This window comes from Perca fluviatilis, chromosome 2 (genome assembly GCF_010015445.1).
Source record: "Perca fluviatilis chromosome 2, GENO_Pfluv_1.0, whole genome shotgun sequence".
Lineage (NCBI taxonomy): Eukaryota > Metazoa > Chordata > Actinopteri > Perciformes > Percidae > Perca > Perca fluviatilis.
The window spans coordinates 23,668,685-23,693,832 of record NC_053113.1 but is presented as its reverse complement, the minus strand read 5'-3'; the positions used below and the strand labels follow the sequence as shown (position 1 = coordinate 23,693,832).

General features: G+C 40.3%; 1 protein-coding gene across 5 annotated transcripts in view; it reads left to right on the top strand.

The window, feature by feature from the left end:
• The first annotated feature begins 455 nt into the window (after positions 1-455).
• The window catches only part of dscamb (Down syndrome cell adhesion molecule b), a 118,678-nt gene continuing 93,985 nt past the window's right edge, over positions 456-25,148 (top strand). For 2 of the 5 annotated variants that reach the window (XM_039784454.1, XM_039784432.1), the window contains exons 1-3: positions 478-1,418; positions 18,621-18,938; positions 19,711-19,857. In XM_039784454.1, coding sequence (XP_039640388.1) covers positions 1,376-1,418; positions 18,621-18,938; positions 19,711-19,857 — 508 coding nt within the window. In that variant the 5' untranslated portion in view covers positions 478-1,375. Of the gene's footprint in view, positions 1,419-18,620; positions 18,939-19,710; positions 19,858-25,148 lie in introns of all 5 variants that reach the window. The other 3 variants (XM_039784463.1, XM_039784440.1, XM_039784449.1) reach the window with 3 other exon arrangements.

Here is a 25,148-nt window from a genome sequence, read left to right as displayed (position 1 = left end):
CACAGGCTTCCACTGCCTTCCACTGCCTACTACAGCTACACCCTTGACTTCAAGGCAGACATTAAAATGGAGGGGTGGTGGTGGTGGTGGATTACGGGGTTGAGGGAGGCATATAGAGTGTTTGTGTGTGTGCGCGCCTTTGGGGTGGGGGATGCTTTAGTTTAACCCTGTATTTTCTGATTTTCTGCAACCACTGACAAAATGTTGCATTTTCTTTGTTCTATTCACACAATTGTTAAACCACTTCAATCATTTTTAAAGTATGATTTAAATCAAATCAAACAGAAAAGCCTCATTCATGCACTTAAATGAACACAAAGCATGCGTCATTGGATGTCCTTGATTTCCATTCCTTCAGGGAACTCTCCTCTGTTCTTATCCGTAGGAGAAATACCCTATTGGTTTAATTCGAGCCAGATCTGGTATGTAGTGCGGTAGACTAACTGCACCTGCACACCAGCAGACAGCGCTTTCTGTTTGAGCCGGTATTTCCGTGCGTAAAATGTTATCCTAGGTGCCTCGGTGCGTCAGGTGCAGCTCATTTCCTTAATGCAAATGCCCCACTCACTGTGTGCTCTCACACTCTCACCTCCAGTAGTACCTTGCCCTCAGGACCGACCGGTAACCGCCTCTGCTCCTTTAAGGCAATGAGGAATTAAAGCGTCTGCAGGGGCAGGGATAGGGTTATTCTCTGTAATGCTCAGAGTCAGTGTGGTGCGATTAGAGAGCGGCAGCGGGGAAGATGCGCTTGCTCGCCTCTTGCTGGACGCTCAGAGGCGATGAAGATGATCTGACTTTGGAGTCTCAGAAAAAAACTGCTTTTCGTTCTTATTCTACCACCCTCTTCCCCATGTTTGCTTCTTTACTCTTTTAGTTATTCTCATTTTCTAAAATTTTAATTTCCTTTCTCTTTAATAATGATCCGTCAGTCAGTCTTACATTTAGGAAATCGGAGCTTTTTAAAAAAAGATTTAGTTTAGCCTTCTTTTTTTTTGCATTCATTTTTGTTTCAGGATCCGGTCGTACCCGGCTCTGACTCAGCATCACACACACCTGGGCTTCACCCCTTCAGCATCCTTTTGAATAACAGGGAGAAGCAGCAAGACGCGGAGCAGAGGAGGAGAGTCTGAGCACAGCTCTCCCCAAGACAATCACAGGCGCATTTATGTTCCAAGCGCAAAGACAGGACTCAGAAAAAAAATCAGTGTAACGAAAAAGTAGGAAGGAGATATTAAAAGTAGAGACTTGAACGGTTTGCATAAAGACAGTGGCAAATGTTTAACCTTACCCCAAGCGCACAGAAGAGAAACCCAGGGAGGCACCGGTCGGTGGAAGAAGAGAAAGCATAGCTTGGGGGGATTGAACGGAGCAGGGCATGTGGATATTGGCTTTTATCTTTTTCCAGAGCATCTTGAATGGTAAGTTTCACCGGCTCATCTTCTTTATTATTATTTTTTTTTATTAGTGCTCATTACCTATTGCAGAAGGCAAATCACCAGCAGACAGCTAAGTGACTGGAGAGGGAGGATGGAGGTCACCTGTGACCCACATGAAATGGATTTTATATGGTTGTCAAAAGGCTGACACCCTTGATAGAGGGAGAGAGACGGGCGAGGCTTGAATTGCGTTTTAAATCCTTCAAGCTCTCCAAACCATTAGACACAGCTCTGGCCTTCAGGTACTGTATACATCCTGAGCCAGATGAAATAAAACGGGTAAATTATGTTTGGTGTGGGCTGGAATTCAATTAATTGGTTTGATTGTATTGATTGGATATGATTTTATAGGTTCAAGTTTACATTGTTTTTAATTTGCATCCAATTAATGTGACTTTGTTTCTGTTTGTATTTGATGCATATATGATACTTATTCTGTCACAATCTTGCTCCACTGTGGCCCTTAGTAATAAGTGACGTATTTGATATAATGGACATTTGGTTTAACCCCTTCCCCCTCCCCCACAGTGGACATATTCTTCAAGTTTAAAGTGGCCTAAATGAATAGAATGCATTAAAATGATCAATTTATACACATATTTCAGAATCAGTAATCCATATTTTCATTTTGAACCTATTGGATGTAAAATATTGATTATTTGTTTATGGCTCTGTCAGAATGTTTCCAAACATCTCTACTTTCAATTTTGTCACTAATTTGAACACAGCTTTATGTTATTTACCTTTACATTTAGTTTGTTTAGAGAAATTTAGCACAATTGGTACACATTGTTCATGTTAGTAATACAAACAGGTGTAATGTTGTTGATAAGACACATTCCAAAGAGGTCACAATTTTTAAACAAGTTCACAGACGCACAAAAAAAGTAAAATAAATGTTCCATTCAAATAGCTGAAAGTCTCATTCTGCATTCAATTGCTGTATTCAAACAACCAGATTTGGTTGTGCGTCTTGTCTGTGTTTTCTTGCACACATGTGTTTGCGTGAGTGCATGTGTACAAGTGCACACATGCATGCAACTGACACCATGCAGGCATATTTGTGTGCTCATATAGTGTATCTATAATAAACAGCAGAAAATTGATACAGTTTATTGCATTCACTTATTGGCCAGAGCCCCTTCTACAGGGAGGGATTATGGCTGACTGGGTGTGTACGAAAACAGGGGAAGAAAAAAAAGGTGGAGTCGAAGAAGAAGAGGGAGAAAAGAAAGAAAATGGAAACATGTCTGTGAGAAAACACATTAGGGTGACAAGATAGGGATTGTTCACACATTAAAACAAAATCAAGCCTGCGGTTGGCTGCATTTGTATTGAAGGGTCAAGAAAATCTGAATTCACAAAGCAAAAATTTGGGGATTTACAGATATAAATTCATCTAACCACATCGAGGGGCTGTGATATGATATGGCGTGTCCTCAAAATGGATTTTCCCTTCTGGCTGGGATGATAAAATAAGGCTTCGGAATGGATTTTTGTTTCTGTGTCGTCGCTTGTTTAGTGCCGAGGCAACCTTCAGTCGGTGCCGTTTATTGACACTGACTCCATATAAAATGGTATCTCCCTTAGCCCAGCTTGTGCTGAAACTCATAAAGGAACAATAAGGAATCCTCATTAATCATAATCATCTGACTCTGACATTAGATCAACTGCCATGCAAGATTGTGTCCGTTTATTGCATAAGGGATTATTGAGGAGGCCTGTGGCAAACAACTGATAGGGATTAAGCAGTAAGACGGCGTTGAGTGTAGACATTACACTTTTTGTGTTCGTCATTCGCGCCGCAATCATGGAATTTTTATCACTTGCTCTTGCCTTGTCATTTTATTTGGTTTCTCCATCCCTGTACAGGAGCATAGCTATACGACTTTGTCCTCTGCCTGTTGGATGTTTTGTTGATTATCATGAAAATTAGGTGTTCGTCGGCTGAGCAGGCGTTGTCAGAATGAATGAATGACCTTGTAGATAGAAACCAGCACAGCGATTGGATTCCAGACAATTCTTGCTGTTTCAGAGTTAGGCCTATCACATGCTCGCTGGCCTGTCTCTATGGTAACCTCCTAATGGGTGTCAGGGGCTGCGTCCAAAAGCGTTCACTTATTCACTCTATATGGGGGTAGAAAACTATATGGTGTGTTGTTGTCTGGTGGCAAAATCAAATAACATCAAACCCTATTCTGATTATTCAGAATCTATGCTGGTTGTTGATTAGCGTCTGGTCCCCGTTCACTACTTACTGCATTGTATGGTGGGATCATTTTTGTCCACTTATGTTTTAAGACAAATCAGACACCACTACAAAATGGCAGACCCAGGAAATAGTGGACTATATAGGGAGGATTTTGGACATGGAATTGGGAGTCTGGCTCTTGTCAAAAGCTGAGTTGACCCAGAAGTACTTCATTAGGAGCTAATCACATCCTGTTACATCATTGTGTCCATCCATAGGTGATAAGTGGCCAAATGGCTTTTCCACATTGCACTGTGGCCATTTTGCTGTACTTACGTTATCTTACTGAATTTAGCAACCAGTTGAAAAAGAAAATACAGTAAATACACACCTACACAATATTTACAAAATGTCATGTTTACATTGCATTCATCATGGAAATCATTGCAAGTTACATCAAAAGGAAGCCAACCACAGATTCATTCAACATTTCAATTAAAAATGTTAAATCTGACACGTTGAACAGCCAACAGGCACATTTATTTCTATGAAAAAAAATCATGTTTTTGCTATTTCCTGTGCCTATCAAAGTAGAATCTATAAATTCAGTCATCAAGTACAGAAGTGAAAACATATTAAATATATCTCCCTGAAAGCTGCCTCTAGGCAAAACCACAGCAAGCTAAACTGGCCTATTCAAATTCTCATTGCAAAGATATAACGAGACAAGGCTTCTCGCACACTCCCCACAAAGACTGCAATGATTTGTAGACATACACACGGGTTAACCTGATGCTCGTGACTTAAAAGGGCTTATCTCGTACATATTCAATAAAATGAACATTTACGCAGAGGTCAGGGGATCACCCAATCAAATTTTGATCTCAATTAGCTGTGACAGTTCTTGGGGTAAAGGCAGATCCACTTTGAAATAAGGAAGCTCTTCCAAAGCATCTAGCCCAGTGTAGCTTACAGTATAGTAAATAGCTGCCAACATCAGTTAGCCTGCCAATTTTACATGACCCTACATTATTAGCAACCTGAAACACTGGATGAAAATGCTACAGGGACCAGGGTGGATAGATAGATTGAACTTGGCTGCGAGTAGAATTGGGGAACCGGATTTTTGCATGGCAATAAATCTACATGAAGGCAATGAAGGTAGCGCACTGATGAGAGCCCCATTTGTTGGAGCTGTGAGGTGATTCTCAATCCTGTGTAAAGATGTCCAAAGATCAGCAGCCTCCCAGTGCGACCACAGTGGTCATTCACAGGCCCCGTAAGGCAATGGAGTGAAACCTGACCAGACGTACGCTGCACTCACAGCCATTAGTCTGTTTACTAATTACCAATTAGGGTTTGGTTGCAGAAGCGGTATCACAGCACATGAAATTAAATTACCCCTTGAAAACACGTAGCGTACAGTCAAGTGATAGATCATCCTGTGCAGTCTTACTCTGATATGAATATCTAATAGGCTAAATTAAGTTTACAAACCCACTTAACTCTTGCTCACTTGTGTGAGTTATAAGAGGGTTTGTTGGGTTACATTTTGAACTCAGTGTGTGATTCCAGTTGAAAGGACTGCTAATGTTGGGTAATGGATACCCTGATGTGTGATCATAATAGATATCTCCTAGTTCATACATCCCAGCTGTATAATGAGGGCTACTCTACTGTACCGTACCTCCTCGAGCCTGTCTAGCTCTCTAATTAGGAGCAAGCTTTGGCGACTGGTGTGTGTGTGTGTGTGTGTGCTGCGTTCCACCCAATGTAAAATCTAATTACCGATCACACTGTGTCTGTCTGGATTCCACTGAATCAGAGGTGTAATTGCGCAAGCCCGCGTGTAAATGTCTCTTGCATTAAAATGTTAACGATATCATTTAGCATCTGCAGGGAAGAGCAGAAAAGCCCTCAGCACCCAGATGTAGGTGTTTGATCATGCGTGCAAAGTGAGGTTGTACATGTAGTACATCTGCCGGGGGTTTCCCTCTCAGACAGGGTTCTCAGTAGAGAGGATGTTTTTAATTCACTCAGCACCTGTCAAAGTGACATGTTATATTACTGTGCTGTTCTGCACAGGTACTGTAGCTGAGGAACCAGTGTAAAAGCTTTATTTTACAGTTTTAAACAGTTTAAGTCAAGAAAGAGGCACTTCTGCTCTTCTATGCAAGAGTGATTCTATCTTGATTTAGTTTAAAGATTTTAGGAAGAAGAGTGTAGAAGTTTAGAACATGCCTAAGTAAGAGATGAGAGATCTTGAGCTATGACTTTCTGCATAACAATCTCCCAACTCTTTCCTTGACCCCATGTTATGTCAAGATGGTGCTGATCCATTTCATATTTGTAGTATAACAGTACATACAGTAGTGCTTCTTGTTTTGTTCTAACTGTAACAATATCAATATTGTGGCCAACCAAAGAAGGCATGTATTGACAATACATAATTACAAAGCTTCAGCATGTTATCAATACATACTGTATTGTGAGATAATACAAATCCGATCTTCAATTGAGACAGTGTGTACATCCAGAGATATTAAAGGGATACCACTGTATGAACGCTATGGCAAAATCTATGATGGTTGACAAATATATATCGCTTCATGGTATATTTTGTCACATCAACCCAGGTTCAAATCAACAAGTCACAGAGCTCCAAAGAGGCCAAATAATCAGAGCCCTATCTGCCGGTGCATCGGTAAAGTAACCAATATGAATATGATTGACATACACAAAATATAGGGGGTTTATAAATTAATAAATAAATTAATAGGACAGTCCTTTGTGGCATTACTTAGAGTGGTGATGGATTCACTTCAAAGTTCAAGTCATTTAATTTATTTTGTATATCTGCTGAATAAGAAAATCCTTTAAATATGCAGCATTAGAAACGTATTGCCACTCAACATGAGGAAACATTGTTAATTAACCTATCTGCCAAATCATAAAACGTTGATTCTTTACATATCTGCAAACCATTCACTCACAACGTGCCTTATGTTTTCCAACAATACACACTCATAATAAGTAAATTGTGATTACAGGTATGATCACAGCATTTGGTTAGGGTAAGAGAAAGATTGTGGTCTTGGTTAAATGTTGTTAAGTCAATAGTGACTTAAAGGAGACACATCATGAAAGTTCACTTTTTCAGTGCATGTACAGTACATTTGGGTATCTGGAGTGTCTACCAACCCACAAACTGTGAAATAAGACAACCCTGGGCTGCCTGGATCAGAAAACATGAGATTCAACAAGCCATTCCAATTTGACTCCCCTTCCTATGTCACATGCAGGCTCATTACTGCCCCCCCATCTGAGTATCTCCATCCATGGCTTGAGAACTACCTTTGCAAAGGTGTGCTATATTTTTCTTGCAAGCCAATCAGAGCAGAGTGAGCTTTTCAGAAAGGGGACTTAAATAGACAGGCACTAAAATGGAGCGTTTCAGACAGAGGGTGAAATATAATATCCAAATAGACACTATGACAAAAATAATGTTTTTTTTTAACATTAAAGCATGTAAAAAACCCAAAATGCAAGTGTGAACCTGAAAATGAACATATGTCTCCTTTAAAGGATGCGACAAGCTTTCCCCAACTTTAACCAAATAGAGGTTGTACATGCGCACAAGACCCTGTAGTCCATGCAGTTTACCCTCTGCTAGTATGTGTTGTACACTGCACACAAGGCTCCAGTCCTTGTGTTGAGCTCCCCGCCAGAGCTTTTTTTCATTGTGGAAGACAGGTGGCGGAGGTGTGATGAGTTTGCTATCTATCACCCACCAAGACAAACATTCACGCAGGACCTCATAAATACTGCCTCTTAATCCAGTCCTCCACATACCAGGGCCAGGCTTTGAACTCGACTCACTCCGAGGCCCAAGGCTGAATTGATCCCTGCGACTCCGGCCTGGACATGATACATGTGCCTGATGTATTGTGGCTCACTAACATGTTGACCACTGTCTCTTTCTCTTTCTTCCTCTCATGTTTCATGGATTTATCTTATATATGGCGAGCTTAAACAAAAATCACACAGCATGTCTCTTCGACCTCTCTGCAGTTTTCTAACCAAGCATCTTTGCTGGATTTCACATCCACATCTCAACCAGATTATTCAACAGGAGATATTTCACCATGTTTCTGATGCTCCACAGTCTGAATATTAAAGTAGGCTAAGGGATAACAGAGGAGGCAAAGCTGGATAGACAGAGTGACAAGACAAATGGGTCCAGCTTGGTTTCTCGACACTGCTCTTTATTTTTAAACCTGGCACAGATGCTAAGATTTAAGACCAAGTTTGTGGCGGTTATTTTTAGCCAGCCATTTTGTTTGAGTTGAGGTAAGGTGTGTGAGAGTGTGTGCATGTGTGTATAAAGTGGTTGCTTTATTGTGTATTTGCGGGTGTTTACGTGCAAGTACCTATATATATGTGGGAAAGTGCAGGGTTTACAGAGTGTGTGTTCTTGTGTGCATGCATACTCGCCATGTGTTTGCCATTTAATTGGGGATCTGGGTGGGTGGGTTAGGGTGTGACATGGAGTGGAGCCACAGGAGTCTGATTTATGTCCTTCTAGCCACTCATCGATCCCCCAGCCCGGTGTGAGACTGAGTGCATTGTCAATAATCTTAGCACTTTGTGGTATTCCTAGAATTCCCAGACCTCTTCTGCTCAGACCATGGTGTGATGCTGCAGTAAGCCATCTTGTCCAAGATCAAATAAGCGGGCACAGGGCCTGGCAGCAGTGCATTTGATTGAAGGGTAGCCTAGCAGTGAATAGATCATTTTGCAGTGGCTGCGCTGTTGAAGGAAATAGAGAATTGGATGTATTGTTCTTATAAAGGGAGGTAATTTGGACAGAGTCCCGCATGGGTCCCTGGAAGTATGTAGCTGTTTACATGTTGCTAAGTGTCCCCGTAGACTGTTGCCAGGATGAGGTCTATTATGTGTCACTCTGTGTCTCTCGATCCAGACCATCCATCCCCACAAGTGATTATGGTAATTAGTGTTTGATCAGATGATTAAATTTAAACTCAATTCATCCAAAGTACTAAATGCTCAGAATACATGTGTGTCTGCTGGGCTGCCTGGCTTCATACAGGTCCCCCAGTGTCCTAGCCACTATGGGAGAAAATGACCGGAGAGGTGAGGAGGAGTAGAGGAAAGAAATTGTACAAAAATACCTTTTTATTCAGGCAGTGGCACATAGAGAAGGAGGGTTCTAATAAAGCAAACTGGGGGCTGTGTGTGTGTGTGTGTGTGTGTGTGTGTGTGTGTGTGTGTGTGTGTGTGTGTGTGTGTGTGTGTGTGTGTGTGTGTGTGTGTGTGTCTGTGTGTGTGTGTGTGTGTGTGTGTGTGTGTGTGTGTGTGTGTGTGTGTGTGTGTGTGTGTGTGTGTGTGTGTGTGTGCGTGTGTGTGTGTGTGTGTGTGTGTTGTGTTGTTGTGTTGTGTTTTGTGTGTGTGTGTTGTGTTTGTGTGTGTGTGTGTGTGTGTGTGTGTGTGTGTGTGTGTGTGTGTGTGGGTGTGTGTGTGTGTGTGTGTGTGTGTGTGCATGTGTGTGTGTTTGTGGGGTAGGGAATGGGGGGAGGGGGTGAAAGGAGCCGTGCTGTGGTCCCCTAAGTGTTGAATAAACATGCTTGGTTTAGGGAAATGGCTGCGATAAATGTTTAATATGATAAGTCCATAAAGACGGTCAAATGAGTCTGGAGTATAAAAATGAGCATGGCACGCAGCAGCAGCAGCTTTAAAGGAAGGGGAGGAGGAGGAGGAGGTTGGGCGGGGGGGGGCTGATAATGGCAAGCAGAGCTAACAGGATGAGAGCAGCCAGCTGCTGTGACATCAACATTAACACACTCCACCAGCTGCTGGTCACAGACGTCTCCTGGACAAAACAGGGATGGCGGTATATCTTCAAAGGGTTGCCATGGCCATAACATTATTACCTGTACAACATTAGTAGTAAGTGCAGCATATTTGTACAGCATTTTTGAAAATAAAGTCAAAACTGCAGTGAAAAAAAAGCTAGAAAAAACAGACTTGCACTGGTAGCACAAATCAAACAAATGAATTTAAATTTAAGAAAAATTTACAAAAAGAAAAACTTACAATTTACAAAAAGAAATTTAATTTGGAATATACAATATATACAACAAAACAAAGAGCAAGCTGTAATTTCAATATCAAACAGCTAAATAGCAGCCCTGTCGTCAAATTACGTTCATATACACTACTCGTTTGCAACAGCAAATGCCACCTGGACTATTATTTCAATCCAGCAGTTTCAATTAAGGTATCTGGCAAGTCCCTAAATGTTCATACTGAACGTATCTGTAAATATTCACTGACAACATATTTAATTTGTTTTTCCTACAATATCCGCTCTAGCGAAACAACATCTGCTTGCAGTGACTAAAGCATGATTAGCGGTTATTATGGTTGTGTTTTGTCACTCACAACACTTGGTTAATGTTAGGGAAAGATCATTGTCTTGGTTAAATATTGAAAAAGTCCAGAGTGACTGAACCACATTGGACTCAAACCCCAAGCTTGGTGTCAAAATCCTGCATTTTGTAGGGCCATCATCCTCCCCAACCATCTTGCATACAATATTCAAACTTAGTACTTACTTGAATAAATGTTGCCACAGGATATAATCCTAGCAGCAATTACATTTCCCTCAAAGCTAATAGCTACCACAACATATAAAGTCATTCTGTGGTCTGTACTCCACTATTATCTTTGCTGTAGTTTGCAATAATTTTTTTAAACGTTTTAAACCCGTAGATTGAGGCAAATCTTCATTTCGTGGACTTTGGCCTGTAAGCATGCAGAAAAATAAAAGCACACGGTGACCAATTGAGTCACCACTTAATAATTCAGAATATATAAGAATAGGAATATGAAGGCAGGACTTTAAGTAAAAAAGTTATTTTTGCCACCATTCCACAAAGGAATGTTGTGCCATGGCTAGCTAACAGATTCAGGTAACACAAGTGAAATAGGATCCTTCAGGGCCAAAGGCCATCAGTGTCACATCATTCTCTTCATCAGCCTATCGTCACAGCTTGTGTACATTGAAACCTCCGTGGACATTGTGATACCTTAGCTGGCGTGCAGGTGGACAGCGGCCATGTTAAGACACCATCAACAGCAACTCTTTTGAAGGCCCCTAACCTAAATGTTAGGTGACATAATGAGGTTGGTTGTCCAGTATGTGCCATGTCTACTTGTTTAACTGAGGTAGGGCCTCTGCGAGCAGGCATCTGTGCAACAAGAACGCTGCTGCTTAATCGTGTTATCAAGAGAGGCCGTGTATGCATCCATTAGATTAGTTTAGAGGGGATTCGATTATATCCACTCAAGTCTCAATAAGGCTTGTTTAAGTATAATAGTAAATTACAAGGAGAATCTTAAAGCATATAAGTTTCTGATGCATCAGCCAAACTATACTTGTCATCAAAAATATAGCATATGTCATAATGACATAAACTACTGCATTAGTGACGCTGCCCACAGCAAAACTGAGCGTGAATTATAGCCATGACAAAAGTTTGAGAACTCATTAACAGGTAGTATTTGTTGAAATGTGTTTTTGCTGCATAAATAAGCACATGAGCGCTGGACATTGTTATTAAATCATATAGACAACTCCATCCATTCATTTACTATGTGTTCATCTACGTGATTTTCTGTTAGTGGAATCACGTCATGGCAATACATTTCTGTTGTCTTATATGGTTACGTAACCACTTTACCTTCAATATTCTCGATTATTCCAAATCATTTTATTGTGATAATCTTTATGATTATTGTGATCTCCACCATACATACATCAGACACATTTAAAAGCTACTGCTTTTCTTTTATGGCAGTCTCTGTATTACCACCAGTGATGCACCTCACAAGAATAAATCTACCGTAAACAAATATTTATAAATATATTCATACTGTTTGTTAGAAGGATTAGCATTAGCTTTCTATAAATACCGTTTTCATTCTTGTTAATTAGGTTGGGGAGAGGCAACACCACAGTGCTGCTCTCCTCAGTTCTTGGTAAAATGAGAAAATTATTTTAATTAATAGGTATGATTGCAGATGTTGAAATCCCAAAAACTGTGTAATATTAAAAGTTCCTTCTAATTGCAAAGGCTGCTGTAGATCAGCAGGCATTTTTAGGTCCAAACTCATAGTAAACATACAATGAAACTGAATGTAAGTGACACTTTGAATGTAATCTTTGTTTTATTTACTACTCACAGACATGAGTTTTCCTCAGGTTTCCCTACACTTCCTAGTGCGCTGGTTACATCATATAGCAATATTAGATTTGTATTAGTGGACCTTTTTATTAATCATCATCAGCAGCAGCAGAGGGAGCTGCTATAGTACAATATAATCCCTCATCAGATCCTCTCTCATGCACTCATCATCAGCAGCACTAGCATAATTTAGACATCACTGTCTTTATCGCTCAGTTTTACTGAAGTGAGAAACAGTCCAGGGTCTCTGGCTTCCCCTTGATGAGACAGGCAGCCACTCTGGCCCATTTAAGACCTGAAAATAGATCAGGGAGATGGAGGCTCATCTGCTGTGGGGGCCTCGTTTTAGCGTTGCCCGCCCCTCCTAGACATTAGAGGACAGATCTGTCGGTGTGGATCAGCAGCTTGCATACAGCCAACCCTTTCTACTGTCACAGCACTGCTTAATATTCATGAGAGCAAATTGGAAGACAGTCATTTAACTCCCGTGCATGGTGTATTGCCTCTGGGCAGATCAGATCAGTGGGTATGCTTACTCATACTGGACTGCCTGGCCCGGAAGAGTTGTTGTCTGCCTATCTCAGAACGTCTAGCTGCTATATAATGGTCTTTAAGAGAAATTAACTTTGGTAAAATAGGATTTTTAAATTATTTAATTAATTTAAATGAAAAAGAAAATACTTGTACTCTGTATTTCAAATTTGGTTCATGCACGGGTCAAAGTCCTATTTTTAGCTGCTGTTAACACAGCTTGATTAGATGGTTTATATCATACCAATGCTGCTATCCACAAATCCAATGAGTAGGAATAAGAATGTGTTAAGTTGGAAAATTGCTGTGGCTACTGTGAGTCTTGAATGTGAGGTATGAGCCAGATACTATATGATCTCCACATCCCAGGCAGACTTGCCCTGAGGGCACAGAGCAGAGAGTTGCTTTAATTACCCAGGGTTCCCGCTGTCACATTGTCACTGTGAAGCACCCGGTGCCACGCTGCCATGCATTGCTGAGTCCACCTACCGTGGCGGCTATGATAACTCAGACAATGGCTCTGCTTGCTCAAAAGATGCAAGTGCCCTCTGACATATGGGAAGCTGAATCAATCTCACTGTCTCTCTGATTCTCTCTTTGCTTCTTCTTGTTTGCTCTCCACTGTTCTCTCTTCTGTCAGAGAGAGTTCATGAAATAAGCCAGTGGCTGCATGAAAGAAAGAATATGTAACTATGGAGTGAGAGTTAATAGGTTGTCACTAGTTTCCCATGTTGTCACTAAATGCTGCATTGGTGAAAATCACACCAATGTGACTTTTACATGCTTTGATTAGGTGTTCTAGTAGTAGTTTCCCCAAACATATGGCTGTGAGTACAACATTGAAAATGGGATTTTTGTGGCAACTTCTTTGTTGTTGTGATTTTGCAAAGAGACAGTTAGTGAATTCATCTTTACCTGCTGTTCGCTCCCATCGGCATTGATTGCACGTTTACTTAAATGAAGCGCCCCAGTGGCTCTGAAAGCACACTGTCATGGCTGGTTACACCCTGTCAACTAATCAGCTCTGTTGTGTGAAGGATCACAGTCCTGTGATGATGCTGAACCATAGGTGTTGTTTGTCATATTGTACAGTAACTCTGTGGGAACGCTATTGCGGCTGCTTTCCAAAATCACATTTTAAATAATAAATCAGTGTAAATATTGTAAAAGACAGCTCAATTTAGGAGTTCACACCAGATTTTTCTTCTCAAATAATAATTAGTCTCTTAATATTTAAAAACAGACAACAGATATACTTTTGCTTTATTCTGGTCCAAATGACATAAATGAGTCTCCTCAGGCTTAAGTAATCATTCTGTTTAAAAGTTCATAAATACCCAGAAGTTACAGTATGTATTTACAGTACTGTACAGTTGTAATGCAGCATTCAGTTCAGATGACGTAAAGCATAAAGATTCTAATGCAGATCGGCCCGATTGTTAAAGAGTCCTGGCATCTACAAAAAGTCAAATATATTATTGGCCGTTGGATTATTGCAATGGCTTAAGAAACCCCAATGCAGATGTCAAAGTGCTATTGAGCAAGGCACTGCCTTTCTTGAACTAGTCAACCTTGAACCATGAATTTGTTTACTGTATAAATATGTAGCAAACATGCTCATCAAAGACTCAATGGTTAAAAGCTCAGAAGTAGTACCACATTGTCCTATTCTATGTGGATAGACAAGACTAATACATTATGTTTCAAATTAAATACTAGAAAAAGTTGCTCTAATCAATATATCTGTGTATAATGTGAAGGGGTCACCAGTGATGAACCCACAGAAAATGATCAGCAACTGCAAGTCATTATAGGTCTTTTTGCATCTTGTACCTGATTGTTTTGGTTTTCTGCCCCACAACTTTACTGTTTCGGTTCGCTTTCATTGCTCTCATCAGTGTCGTTTTCAGAAAACTTACTGTACCAACGATTAACAGACAAAGTTTGCAACTAGCTAGAGAACATAGAGCATTTAGCAGCTAAAGAGCTGGATAGTTCCCTCAGGAGTTGGTGGAGACAAAACTGAGCTAAAAAACTGTGTAAATAAACCACTGTTTGCTAGCTACCCCAATGTCCATTATGCAGTTGCTTCAGCTGTATGTACACTGCAAATGGCAGCAGTGCAAAAGACAAACAATGTAGTATCTCTACTCTAATGGTAGTGGGTGTAATCTTAAAATATGCTAACCTAAAAGTATACCAACCCAAATTATGACAATAAAGCCAAAAGACAAAAAAGAAATGTAGTTACTTGTTACACATGGCCCAGAGTCATGTGTACTCCCCACCAATGTTTATAAGGTTGGTATTTTTGCATTCCAGCTCTTCTTCTGGACCTGAAACAGAAATATTAAAATGAAACAGCTTTTTTCCTTCTTACCTTCTCCCGGAAGATATCCCATAGGAAAAAAAAGTCATAGTCAATTATAGATGCATATAATGCATTATTGAACAGTGTCATTTATTCCACCTTTACAGTTGAGCTCATGAAAAATTATGCCAATTACTGATTTTCTCTCGGGCAATGTAGTAGTCTAAGTGGTTGGGCCCTGAGGCCGTTTGTTGGGGCATGACACGGTGCTCTTTGTGAGGTCTGAGGGGTGATGTACCTGCGTCACTGGACCATTTGGGGCCGAGCTCCTGAGCTTAGTCAGTTAGGAAAACGAGTAGCGCAGTGAAATGCACCCTTCCACCAGAGTCCATTTCTTTTTTCAATTAAATCAATCTCGCTATCACTCAGCCAGTCTAAATTGAGTTGCTCTCATGTACTTTTCATATGTGAAATAGACGAATATCAAAACTGCCATGACATAAATCCTAATCCAATTTCTCCGATGCTTGCACAGAATAGAAGCTTTCCAAGCAACCACACACTTCTTTGATCTACTTCTCTCAAGCCGTTGCTATTGTGGCACTGTAATGTTCAAAGTATTAATTAACTAAGTACCCAAATTGTATTTGCAGAAAACGTTGATGTGTACCAGTTGTGTCTGTCACATTTTTTTAATGAAGAAAATGTTATTTTGTTTTTTTAATGTGCAAATTATTTTTGCAAAACAGTCAAATCAATATCAACAATTCACACAAAGAAAATTTCTACTGAATGTAACATCAGTAAAGGCTGTGTGTTCTAAAAAATATACTGTACATGAATAATTTCGAAGTGTCTTCTCCTTCTCACTAACCTTGAGCACTGAACAGGTGGAGTTTTGATCTCCCCCCCTCATGGCTCCAGTCTGTATTATCAACAGAGCACTGAGAAGATTGATACCCCATGCCAGCTGGAAAAAGGAGAATGAATCAGAATTTAATATGACTTTGATGTATTATTTTCATCTTGGCTGGTGCCACAGACCCACTGAGAACCCACCACATTTTAAAAGATTACAATTGGCTAAAACTCTTTTTTTCATGTAAGAGACTGTACATAAGTGTATATAAAAGTTCATCTGCTGGGAGCATGCATACTGTACTTACTAATATTTTATTGAAGTCAAATACGTTAAATAACCAGTGTGTTACAAATTCACACAATCTGCATGTACTGTAAGGTTGTCAAACCTTACAGTACATGCAGCACACTATTTACATTGTTCATTAACAATTTCAGGAGAAAACATATTTTTCTAGTAAAATGTTCAGTTTTCAGTGATTCATTAACATTAGAAAACATGTTCCTTATAGACAGATAGATAGAAATGCACCAAAACACATCCAGACTTGCTAATAAACATTGCAAGCTGTTTGCAGTATCATGTTTAAACAAGAGTAATTAATTTAAACAAGGGGCCGCGGGTCAGATTCATGGACAGTATATAAGAAGGTCAGATTCGAAACCGGGCCGCTTTAAAAATAAAATTGAAAAAAGAAAGCCACTTCCAGCGACTCAGCCTACATGGGGCGCACCCGCCATAGACAGTATATAAGAAGGCACCGGCACCCCAGAGCTAAAGGTCGTATCCGCACCGGCTTCAGAGGGACAGAAATGCAGCTGTTGTCTGTCATTTCTTTCAGGAACTGCTAGCTAGCTAGCTAAAAGAGGAAAACCTGGCTTTGTTGGCTGGTTTGTTGGTCGTTTTCACTTATAGCTAGCTAATGTTTAGTAAAGTCTAGCAGCTATTTTAAGAGACGCTAAATCCAGGTAATGTTAACATGTATAGCTACAACAAAAGTCAGCTAAATTTTGCTAGGTTAAGCTAACGTCAGCGCAAAAGGTTACAGCTTATATTTCCACCATCGAGCTAAACAGTGGTGGAAGAAGCACGTGCAGATCACCTTTACTTGAGTAAAAGTAACATTCAAAACTCTACCAAAGTAAAAGTACATAAGTAGTGTCAGCAAGGTGTATTTAACGTATCTGAAGTAAAAGTATTAATTATGCAGAATCCCGTCAGAGGTGATATTATTCTAACGTTATATATTATAGTATTGGATTATAGTAATAATAGTATTAATGCATCAAGGTGTAAGCAGCATTTTAAGTTGCAGTTGGTCCAGAGAAGAAGCAAAAAATGGAAAGTAAAGCACAAGTACCTCAAAATTGTACTAAAGTAAGTACAGTATTTGAGTAAATGTACATTGTGACTTTTCACCACTGTAGCTAAATATATATTGCCATATTGCTAGCAAAACAACAAAAGTACCTTTTCTAGATGTTATGGGTCACTTTGGTATACCAAAGGTCAGTGTGTCAATGTGTATTTAACTCTGTCAATACAGGACTTAATGAGTACAAATAATTGTGCTAATATCTAAGATATTGTGCACACCCTCCATCTCTAAATAAAATCTTTAACTATGAGATGAGTGACTTTGAGTGACTTTGAGATGTTAAGCCCTAGTGTTACACGCCATGGTAAATCTACACAGATGTTTCTACTCGATTAGACCTGTTTTCTGGCCTCCTTTAATAGTTTTGTTGCATCTGTCATGCAGTAGCCTATACCTTTCTCAATTACCTCAATTATAAAGAAAAACAAATACATTGTGTGATATATTTTTTCATAGCCATCATTAAAGTGTCATCATTAAGTCTTTCACAACATAATAATGCATGTGGTCCGACATCAGTTATTGGACATGGCTACAGCTTCTTTCATGTGGATGAAAACTCCCCACAGTCAGTCCTCATTATCTGAATAGGTTTACCAATGCATACACCAGTTTCTGTAACACAGGGAGTGCAGAATTGTTTGCATTTCAGAAGTGGTGCAAATGTCCAGATATCCAATATGTCAACAAAGTAGTTTTGAAAAATGCTGCAGTATTGATCATTAGTGTGCTAATAATTTTGAATGAGTATTCCTTCTTTGTAACAACAAATGAGTGTTGTTGAGTGTGCGTGTGTACACAAGCAGGTCATTGGAGTGTCTCATTGCTGGTTGAGAGCTGCTGAAGCAGAGAAAAGGATGGAAACGTCTGCAATTTGAAACCTTGTTAGAAATTTATGAAGTGCTAAAATGTTTTCTCCCCAGGGAGGGTCCAAGCCAACTGCCAGTGCCACTGTAAGCCATTTAGTGCAGAGCCTCTGGGCTTGTCACCAGGCTGAGATGGAAAGCGAGATACATACACAAATACTGTATATACAAGTATTTGCCTGAAATACAAACAATACAAACTGACTTTCTCTCTCAAACAGAGAAGCTGAGATTGCAAACATATGCTGGCTTCATCTCTCTGAATCAAACAGCTGTAGATTACGTAGAACTAATTGGTCCAACATTGACATTTACTACCCTCCTCTCCTCTGGAGAATGCTCCCGCACAAACTGCATTTAACGTCAGTCTCATTTCTGTGATGTTGGCTTGAATTAAAGCTTGAACATGATCAAGGCAACTGACCTTATTTCATAATTGATGGTAGTTTATGTTAATTTAATGTTCCCGAGGTCCCAGAGATGGGAATACATTGATGAATCCTAAACTACTGATCATGTTCCAAAATAGAATCACTTACAGTGACTGACTTTAGAGGAATACTAATTTGTGCTATCTCATTTTTGACATTTTCATACTCAAATACCAAACAATCTGAATATAAAAAAGAACAAAAAGTACATGTTTGGCCAAAAGTCCGTGCTCTCTGCTACAGATTTCTTCTGAGAACTTCATTCAATGTTTTGCTTCCAAACTATTAACAGGAAAAGGGATCAAATACAATACATGGTTGTAACATCTGTGTTTCCTCTCTTGCAGTTTTCAGTGAGGACCTACATTCCAGCTTATACTTTGTCAATGCATCTTTGCAAGAGGTAGTATTTGCCAGCACCACAGGGACCTCTGTGCCCTGTCCTGCTGGTGGCGCACCTCCTGCCTCGTTGCGCTGGTATCTGGCGACCGGCGAGGAGATCTACGATGTCCCGGGCATCCGCCACGTCCACCCCAATGGAACCCTCCAGATCTTCAATTTCCTGCCATCCAGCTTCAGCAAGCTGATCCACGACAACACGTACTACTGCACTGCCGAGAACCCCTCTGGCAAGATCAGGAGTCAGGATGTCCACATCAAAGCTGGTGAGTCCACAGAGGAGGACTTGGTGTAGCAGGAAGGGCTTGTAGTAATGGTGGTGGTGACGGAAAGAGCAGTATCACTAGTACAGTAGTAGTAGTAGTAGTGTAGTGGTGAGAGTGAAATTAAAGAGTGTCATGTAGTTATAGTAGCAACACTACTAGTAGTGTGATGCTTTTTGTAATAATACATTGGTAAAATCAAACACTTGAAAGACATATTAATGTGAGTGTAAAAATGTGTGTTGTACAAATGAATGTACAACACACATACAAAATTAAGCAAAAGCTCAAAGCATTTGGAGCATGACTTTAATTAATTGATCTGAGTCTGATTGATGGATATTTTGCTCCAGATAAGTGAAAAAATATGTAAATGCTTAAGTAGGTCGGAGACATCAAATTAATTTTGATTACTTGAGTGAACTGATTCAAATTAAACTTAAATCACAATTATGAACAATGTGGTTATTCTCATTGTATGGTCCGCTCAGTACCTACTATAGAGCTTTCCGTTGTATCTTCCCCCCCCCCAAAAAAAAAACCCACTAAAAATCGAAAGTAGTATTGTGATACTAGAGTCAATGCCCTGGTGCTGTGAGGGATTTTGTTTGCTCAAGGAGACTCCAGTAGCTTTGAACTTGTCTAGATGAGAGCTTGATACTGTGTCTTAATCTGGACACCAACCCTGTCACAAAAAAAAATGAAAAAGAAGTAAATAATAACGTAATTGGTCTGTTATGAATGCGACTTGTCATGTATTTTTCCTGATCTACAGTTTCACGGGAACCCTACACAGTCCGAGTAGCCGACCAGAAGGCTATGAGAGGCAGTGTAGCCGTCTTCAAGTGCATTATCCCTGCTTCTGTTGAGGCCTACGTCACTGTTGTATCATGGGAGAAAGACACAGTTTCACTCAGCTCAGGTAAGACAAGTAATACTTTGTATATGGTGTAAATAGGTAATTCAGCCTGTGACACCTTAAAGGGGTGATAGAATGATTATATAGGGTATTTTACACTGTTCCTTAAGGTCTCCTAATAGGGTATGTAACATTGGTTGGGCTGAAAATTGCCCGAATGCTATTGTATTAGGCCCTTAACTACCCTGTGAATATGGCTCTATTTGGAACAAGAGCTTTTCTTCCAAATATGGTATGCTCATGAATATTTAGAATGAGCTGCGCGCTGATTGGTTTGAGCGAACCACATAGAAACACATTGCAGACTCGACAGCAGGTCTCATATTTCAGACACTGCAAATTTATACATTGTTTGTCGGGCTATTTTGTTATTAAATTCACTTCTGAGACTTTTTTAAGCGAGAAATCAACTATATAAAGCTCAAATATGTTATTTCCCCTATCGTTTGTTTAAATAACTCAACACATTATAATTACACACATTAAAAGATTAACTGGAACCTGTGGTAAGAGATTGCTGGCGTAACAAGGTCGCTGACCGCGCTCTCAGTCACACACACCGGCCATTTAGCAGGAAAAGGGGAGTTGCAGGCCCTGGAGCTCTGTCAGGGCAGCAGCGTTTGGTAGTCCATTAACCCAAAAAACGGTGACTTTGCGCGGGTATGGAGTGCTGTGGGCTGCCAGCCGTGACGGAGCTCAATCTACCTCACAGCAGGCCGGGGTCTGTGAAGGAAGGCAGGCCAGGCGGCGAGGCAGCAACACAGGCAGCACCGGCCGCTATACTCCTTGAGATCTGCGTGACTTATTCAGAAGACTAAGCTGACCTCAGATCAGTTGTGTAGCCTATGTAAATGTTGGGGCGTGACAAACATAGAGACTAGAGCCAAATGAGGAGGAGCCGTCGAGTTGACGTCAACTAGGCGCCTTGTTGAGATTCGCCCGTTTTCAGAGGCAGTTTCAAATTGTGAGATTTGCAGAGGAAAGAGGTGTCAATGGGATTTAGAGGTTCTATGTATGTCCTAGTTACCCACTAAACTGTCATTATTCAACTATGACAAGGTAAAATCGGTTTTGCATTCTATCACCCCTTTAAAAATCAAGCCGAATGTGTAATATGTAACAGTAAAATGCCAGTGTTTATATTAAAATGACTGTGTAGAAGGTATTTCAGTTATTAAAGAGCACACAGTGAAGCCCTTTTGTGCCAGAACTGCAAGATTGAATGTTTGACGAAGGGAGAGGGGTGTTGCTTTTTTTGGGGGCTGTTTATCTGCTCCGTGCTCTTTGGACACTATGTTCTGTTTCACTGTGAGTCATCTTCTTACCTGTTTTCTGTCGTAGTCTGCCATTAACTGAGGCTCTGCAGCTCTGCACAGCCCTGTCCTCTCACTAGCCAGAGGATGTTGATAACTGTCACATTGAATCACTGAGCTTCTCTCTCCTATACACACTTCACCTCAGCCTTCTCCATTTTGAGTCCAGCAAGGGGTAAAGTGGAACAGTTTACATAGCTTCATTGACCTAGTTACCCTTCTTGTTTGAATCCAGTGGCACAGCATGATAACGCAAGACACCAGAACGTTCTGCGGGTTGGATTTTTTTCTCAAGTTAAATAGGATGCTTATCTCTTGATTGCTCCATGTACTGCCCGCTGGCTGATTTTGCTTCATACTGGGGTGTTCAGGGACCTGTAAGTGAGCACTTGATGTCATTTGACTGAGGGCAGAATCTGGGACGGTGTTTTGGTGGCATTTTAAATGTGTCTACTCAAGCATGAAGATGTGTCTTTTGATCCATGCCAGCGACTTATTTACTTGAGGTTACTCGAGTTACTCGCTGCGAGCTACCAGTTGAAGACATTGCCTAATGTCACGGACATTGGACAAATATGCAGCATGCAGATATGATTACATTCTGTAAATGAAATTAATCATGTAGACAAGACTCAGAGATGATGTTTACCTCATCTGTTGCTGCAAAAAGGTGTTCATTTTGAGGATAAAATGCTTTAACATATCTTCTCTACATCTTTATCAAAAGATAAAATATATATATTCAAATATATAAATTGAATTAGGAAAAATAGTAAAAACATTTCTGTAAATTATACGTGTATGTGTGTGTGTGTGTGTGTGTGTCATACCTTTACACTGACAGAAATTATTGTCAATCATTTCTTAAATCAGCTCTTATTGTAGTGTCTACAGTGATGTCTTTCCTGTTTTGTTTTTTTACAGCAGGTCTGAAGGCTTTTAGAACATGCAGTGAAGTTTTGATAGATTATATTGTATGCTCAGTGTTCTTTTGAGTTCTTTCGCAAGCGTTCAAAAGAACAACGATATTGGATTGTCCGTGTTTACTCCAATAAGTATTGCAGCAGGCGAGTGCTGTCAAAAGCTTGAGCACACTGTCAAAATCACTGCTGCTCTGTGATAAATATTTGATGGTCGATTCTGATGCATGAGCGGATTCACCTCGCGCTGTTATGGAGAGGGTATGTTTACTATAGGAGCGAGGGTTAGAGGGATGTCTGTGCAAGTGTGTTAGTGTTCGTGCGTGAGCGAAAAGCACGAGAGAGGCCATAAGGATGCCAACAGGGCTTGACAATAGCAACTGGGTGCAGTTCTGCTTCTCCGCCCCCCTTTTCTTCTCTTTTTTTTTTCAATTTTTCATGAAAGAAGATTTGGTCTCAGTGGACACAAAATAAAGCTATCCAACAGCCACACTGAATTATTAATGTTAGGTTTTTTGTTGGGAACGGTAACATCAAGCGCACTTTCCTACCCTTGCATTGTGCATCAGAATACGAGAAAGAACAGTGAAGGCTCCAGATATTTCTGTAGGAAAATATTTCTGTTTTTGAACAATTTAGGTGGATGATGTCACTTAATTATTAAGCAAATGTTGATGAACATCCACAGTGTACATACCCTGAAACATCCAAATCTTTGGTCACTGCTGATTATGTGTCTGCTTGTTTAATAACGTCAGGTGTAAATGTGCTTTTTAAGATCAGTAACTTGCCCGTAGAGAGCAAACTGGCTTAAATCACTGCCGCTGAAATCTTTGAATATCCAGTGATTCACATTAGGGTCAAAAATAGATGCATAATTACAGACTAGGGCCTGTCTTAATTAATCAGCTGTGATTGTAAAGTTAATTACAATATGAATTACCTCTCAGAATGAGGACTGCTTAGTAGTCATTTGAAGCCGCCTGTTTTTAATGTGAATGAGCACGACGCAAGCTCACTGGGTCCTAATGTTGCCAATAACATACCATTAACCCTTCATGAATTTTAAAATGGATCTCGCAGCACGAGCTTTCAAATGCCCGGCTCCGATCGCCTCTTTGCTGCTTTTGATTAACAATTGACAGAGCTAATAGAGAGATGAAAGAGGCAAAAAAAACCAAAGAAAGTAAGTAGGGAGGGGAGGAGTCGAGCTGTGTCCTATTGTGTTGCTGCCAGGATTTTATATGGTGGACCTTTATTTTAATGCATGTGTCTGTTGTCACATGGACCTTTGTATAGCAGTGTGCACATGCTTATGTCTGTGTAGTTGTGGCTTTTTTTACATGCTGCTGTGTGTTTTTGTGTTTTTCCATCTACCCACCTTTTTGTCTCTCATCATTCATGATATGAGGCAGCGTAATGAGGCGGGCGGCCTTGGTTGCAGAGAAGAGCTTCAACAAAACCAGCGCTTGGATATGGAATGATCGGCAAAGACCGTGCTGTCCCTGAGACATTGCACTCTCCTTTAAGATGCATACAGTTGTATGTTGTGCAATTTACGCATAAATTCTTTGTCTACTTACAGTAACATTTTGGCTGCTTTGAGTCCTCCCGATGTGCAGTATTTGTTGTAATATATGAGCTCAGAGCTGCTGCAGATGATTTTTCTTCTCTACCAAGCATGTACAATTGGGTGTACATCACCCACACAGTGAGTTCTTATTGACTTTTCTTACCTTCTACGGATATAGAAGCAACATTAGCACGGAGTCAACATAATCTCTGTAACAAATGATACACACAGTGCCGCTGTGCTTAGAGAGCTTTTTATGCATGTGTTAACATTTGCATCCATTCAAATCTTGTTCTGTAAGTGTAGGCATCTTGCAAATTTGGAGACCAGTTTAAATCCAATTGAAATTCATTATTGGACAGTACCACAGTATAGTGAAAGCTGGATGTTATTATATTCATCAGCTTGACCCATACAACAAATGTAATGTTAGTGAGGAATAGTTTATTAAACACACTTTGGTTTAGGCTAGGAAATTAAGGTAAGGTGTTATATTTAAACAAGAAACACGTTTTCTCAAAATTGATCATCATTTTCAGTAAACAACATCTTACTTATGTATTATTTTAATGTCATATTACTAGCTGTTTCAATTCATTCTTAGTAGGAAAATGTATTTCTTTTACTTTTCTAGAGCTGAAACAATTGCTTAATTAATGGATTTGTTCATCGACAGCAAAATAGGCAACTATTTTGATAATGAATTGTTTAAGTAAATATGGCAAAAAAGTGAAAATGATTCAGCATCTCAAATGTGAATATTGTTTGGTTTTCTTAGTCCTCTTTGAACTGAACGTCTTTGGTTTTTGGACAGTTGATCAGACAAAACAAGACGTTTTAAGACGGGGCTCTGGGAACTGCAACCATACACTCTTCATGCAGAGAGCACCTATTTGATTCATTGTGTTCATTTCATAACATTTTAAAAGCAAAACTCCTCTCCTGCTCATCTCTTGCTAACTGTGCTAAATGCTAACTCTACCACCTTCATTCAGTCGTTCATCCAGTGGGATGCCTGACACAGCTTTAGATACAGACTTTATATCTGATGGAGACCTAACTCCTAATACCCACCAGGTCCGGATTTGTTGCGGAACCGGCTGTGGCCATGACTGACAGCCAAAGTCACGGGGACCCATGAGATCTCGCGAATTCTCGTAGAATAGAACCACAAAACCAACAACAGTTTGAGAGGAGTAGAAGAGGAGTCAACTCTGTGCTGTGTTTTCAAGGTGTAGTGCTTCCTGTCCTGCACAATCTGAATTATGCTGAATTGCTGCAGAGCTCTCCGGCATCTGGCAAAAATAGAAGCTCTCATATCTGCTCCGGAGGGCTGCGAACCCCTGGAGCTGGGACACAGTCAGAACGCAGCCGTTCCGCAGTCAGTGGAAATACACACATTGACTTTAATGGAAACCTAGTGACTCCGCTGCTGTTCCGCAGCCGTTCCGCAGCCGTTACGCAACCGGTGGAAATTAGCAGTAAGAC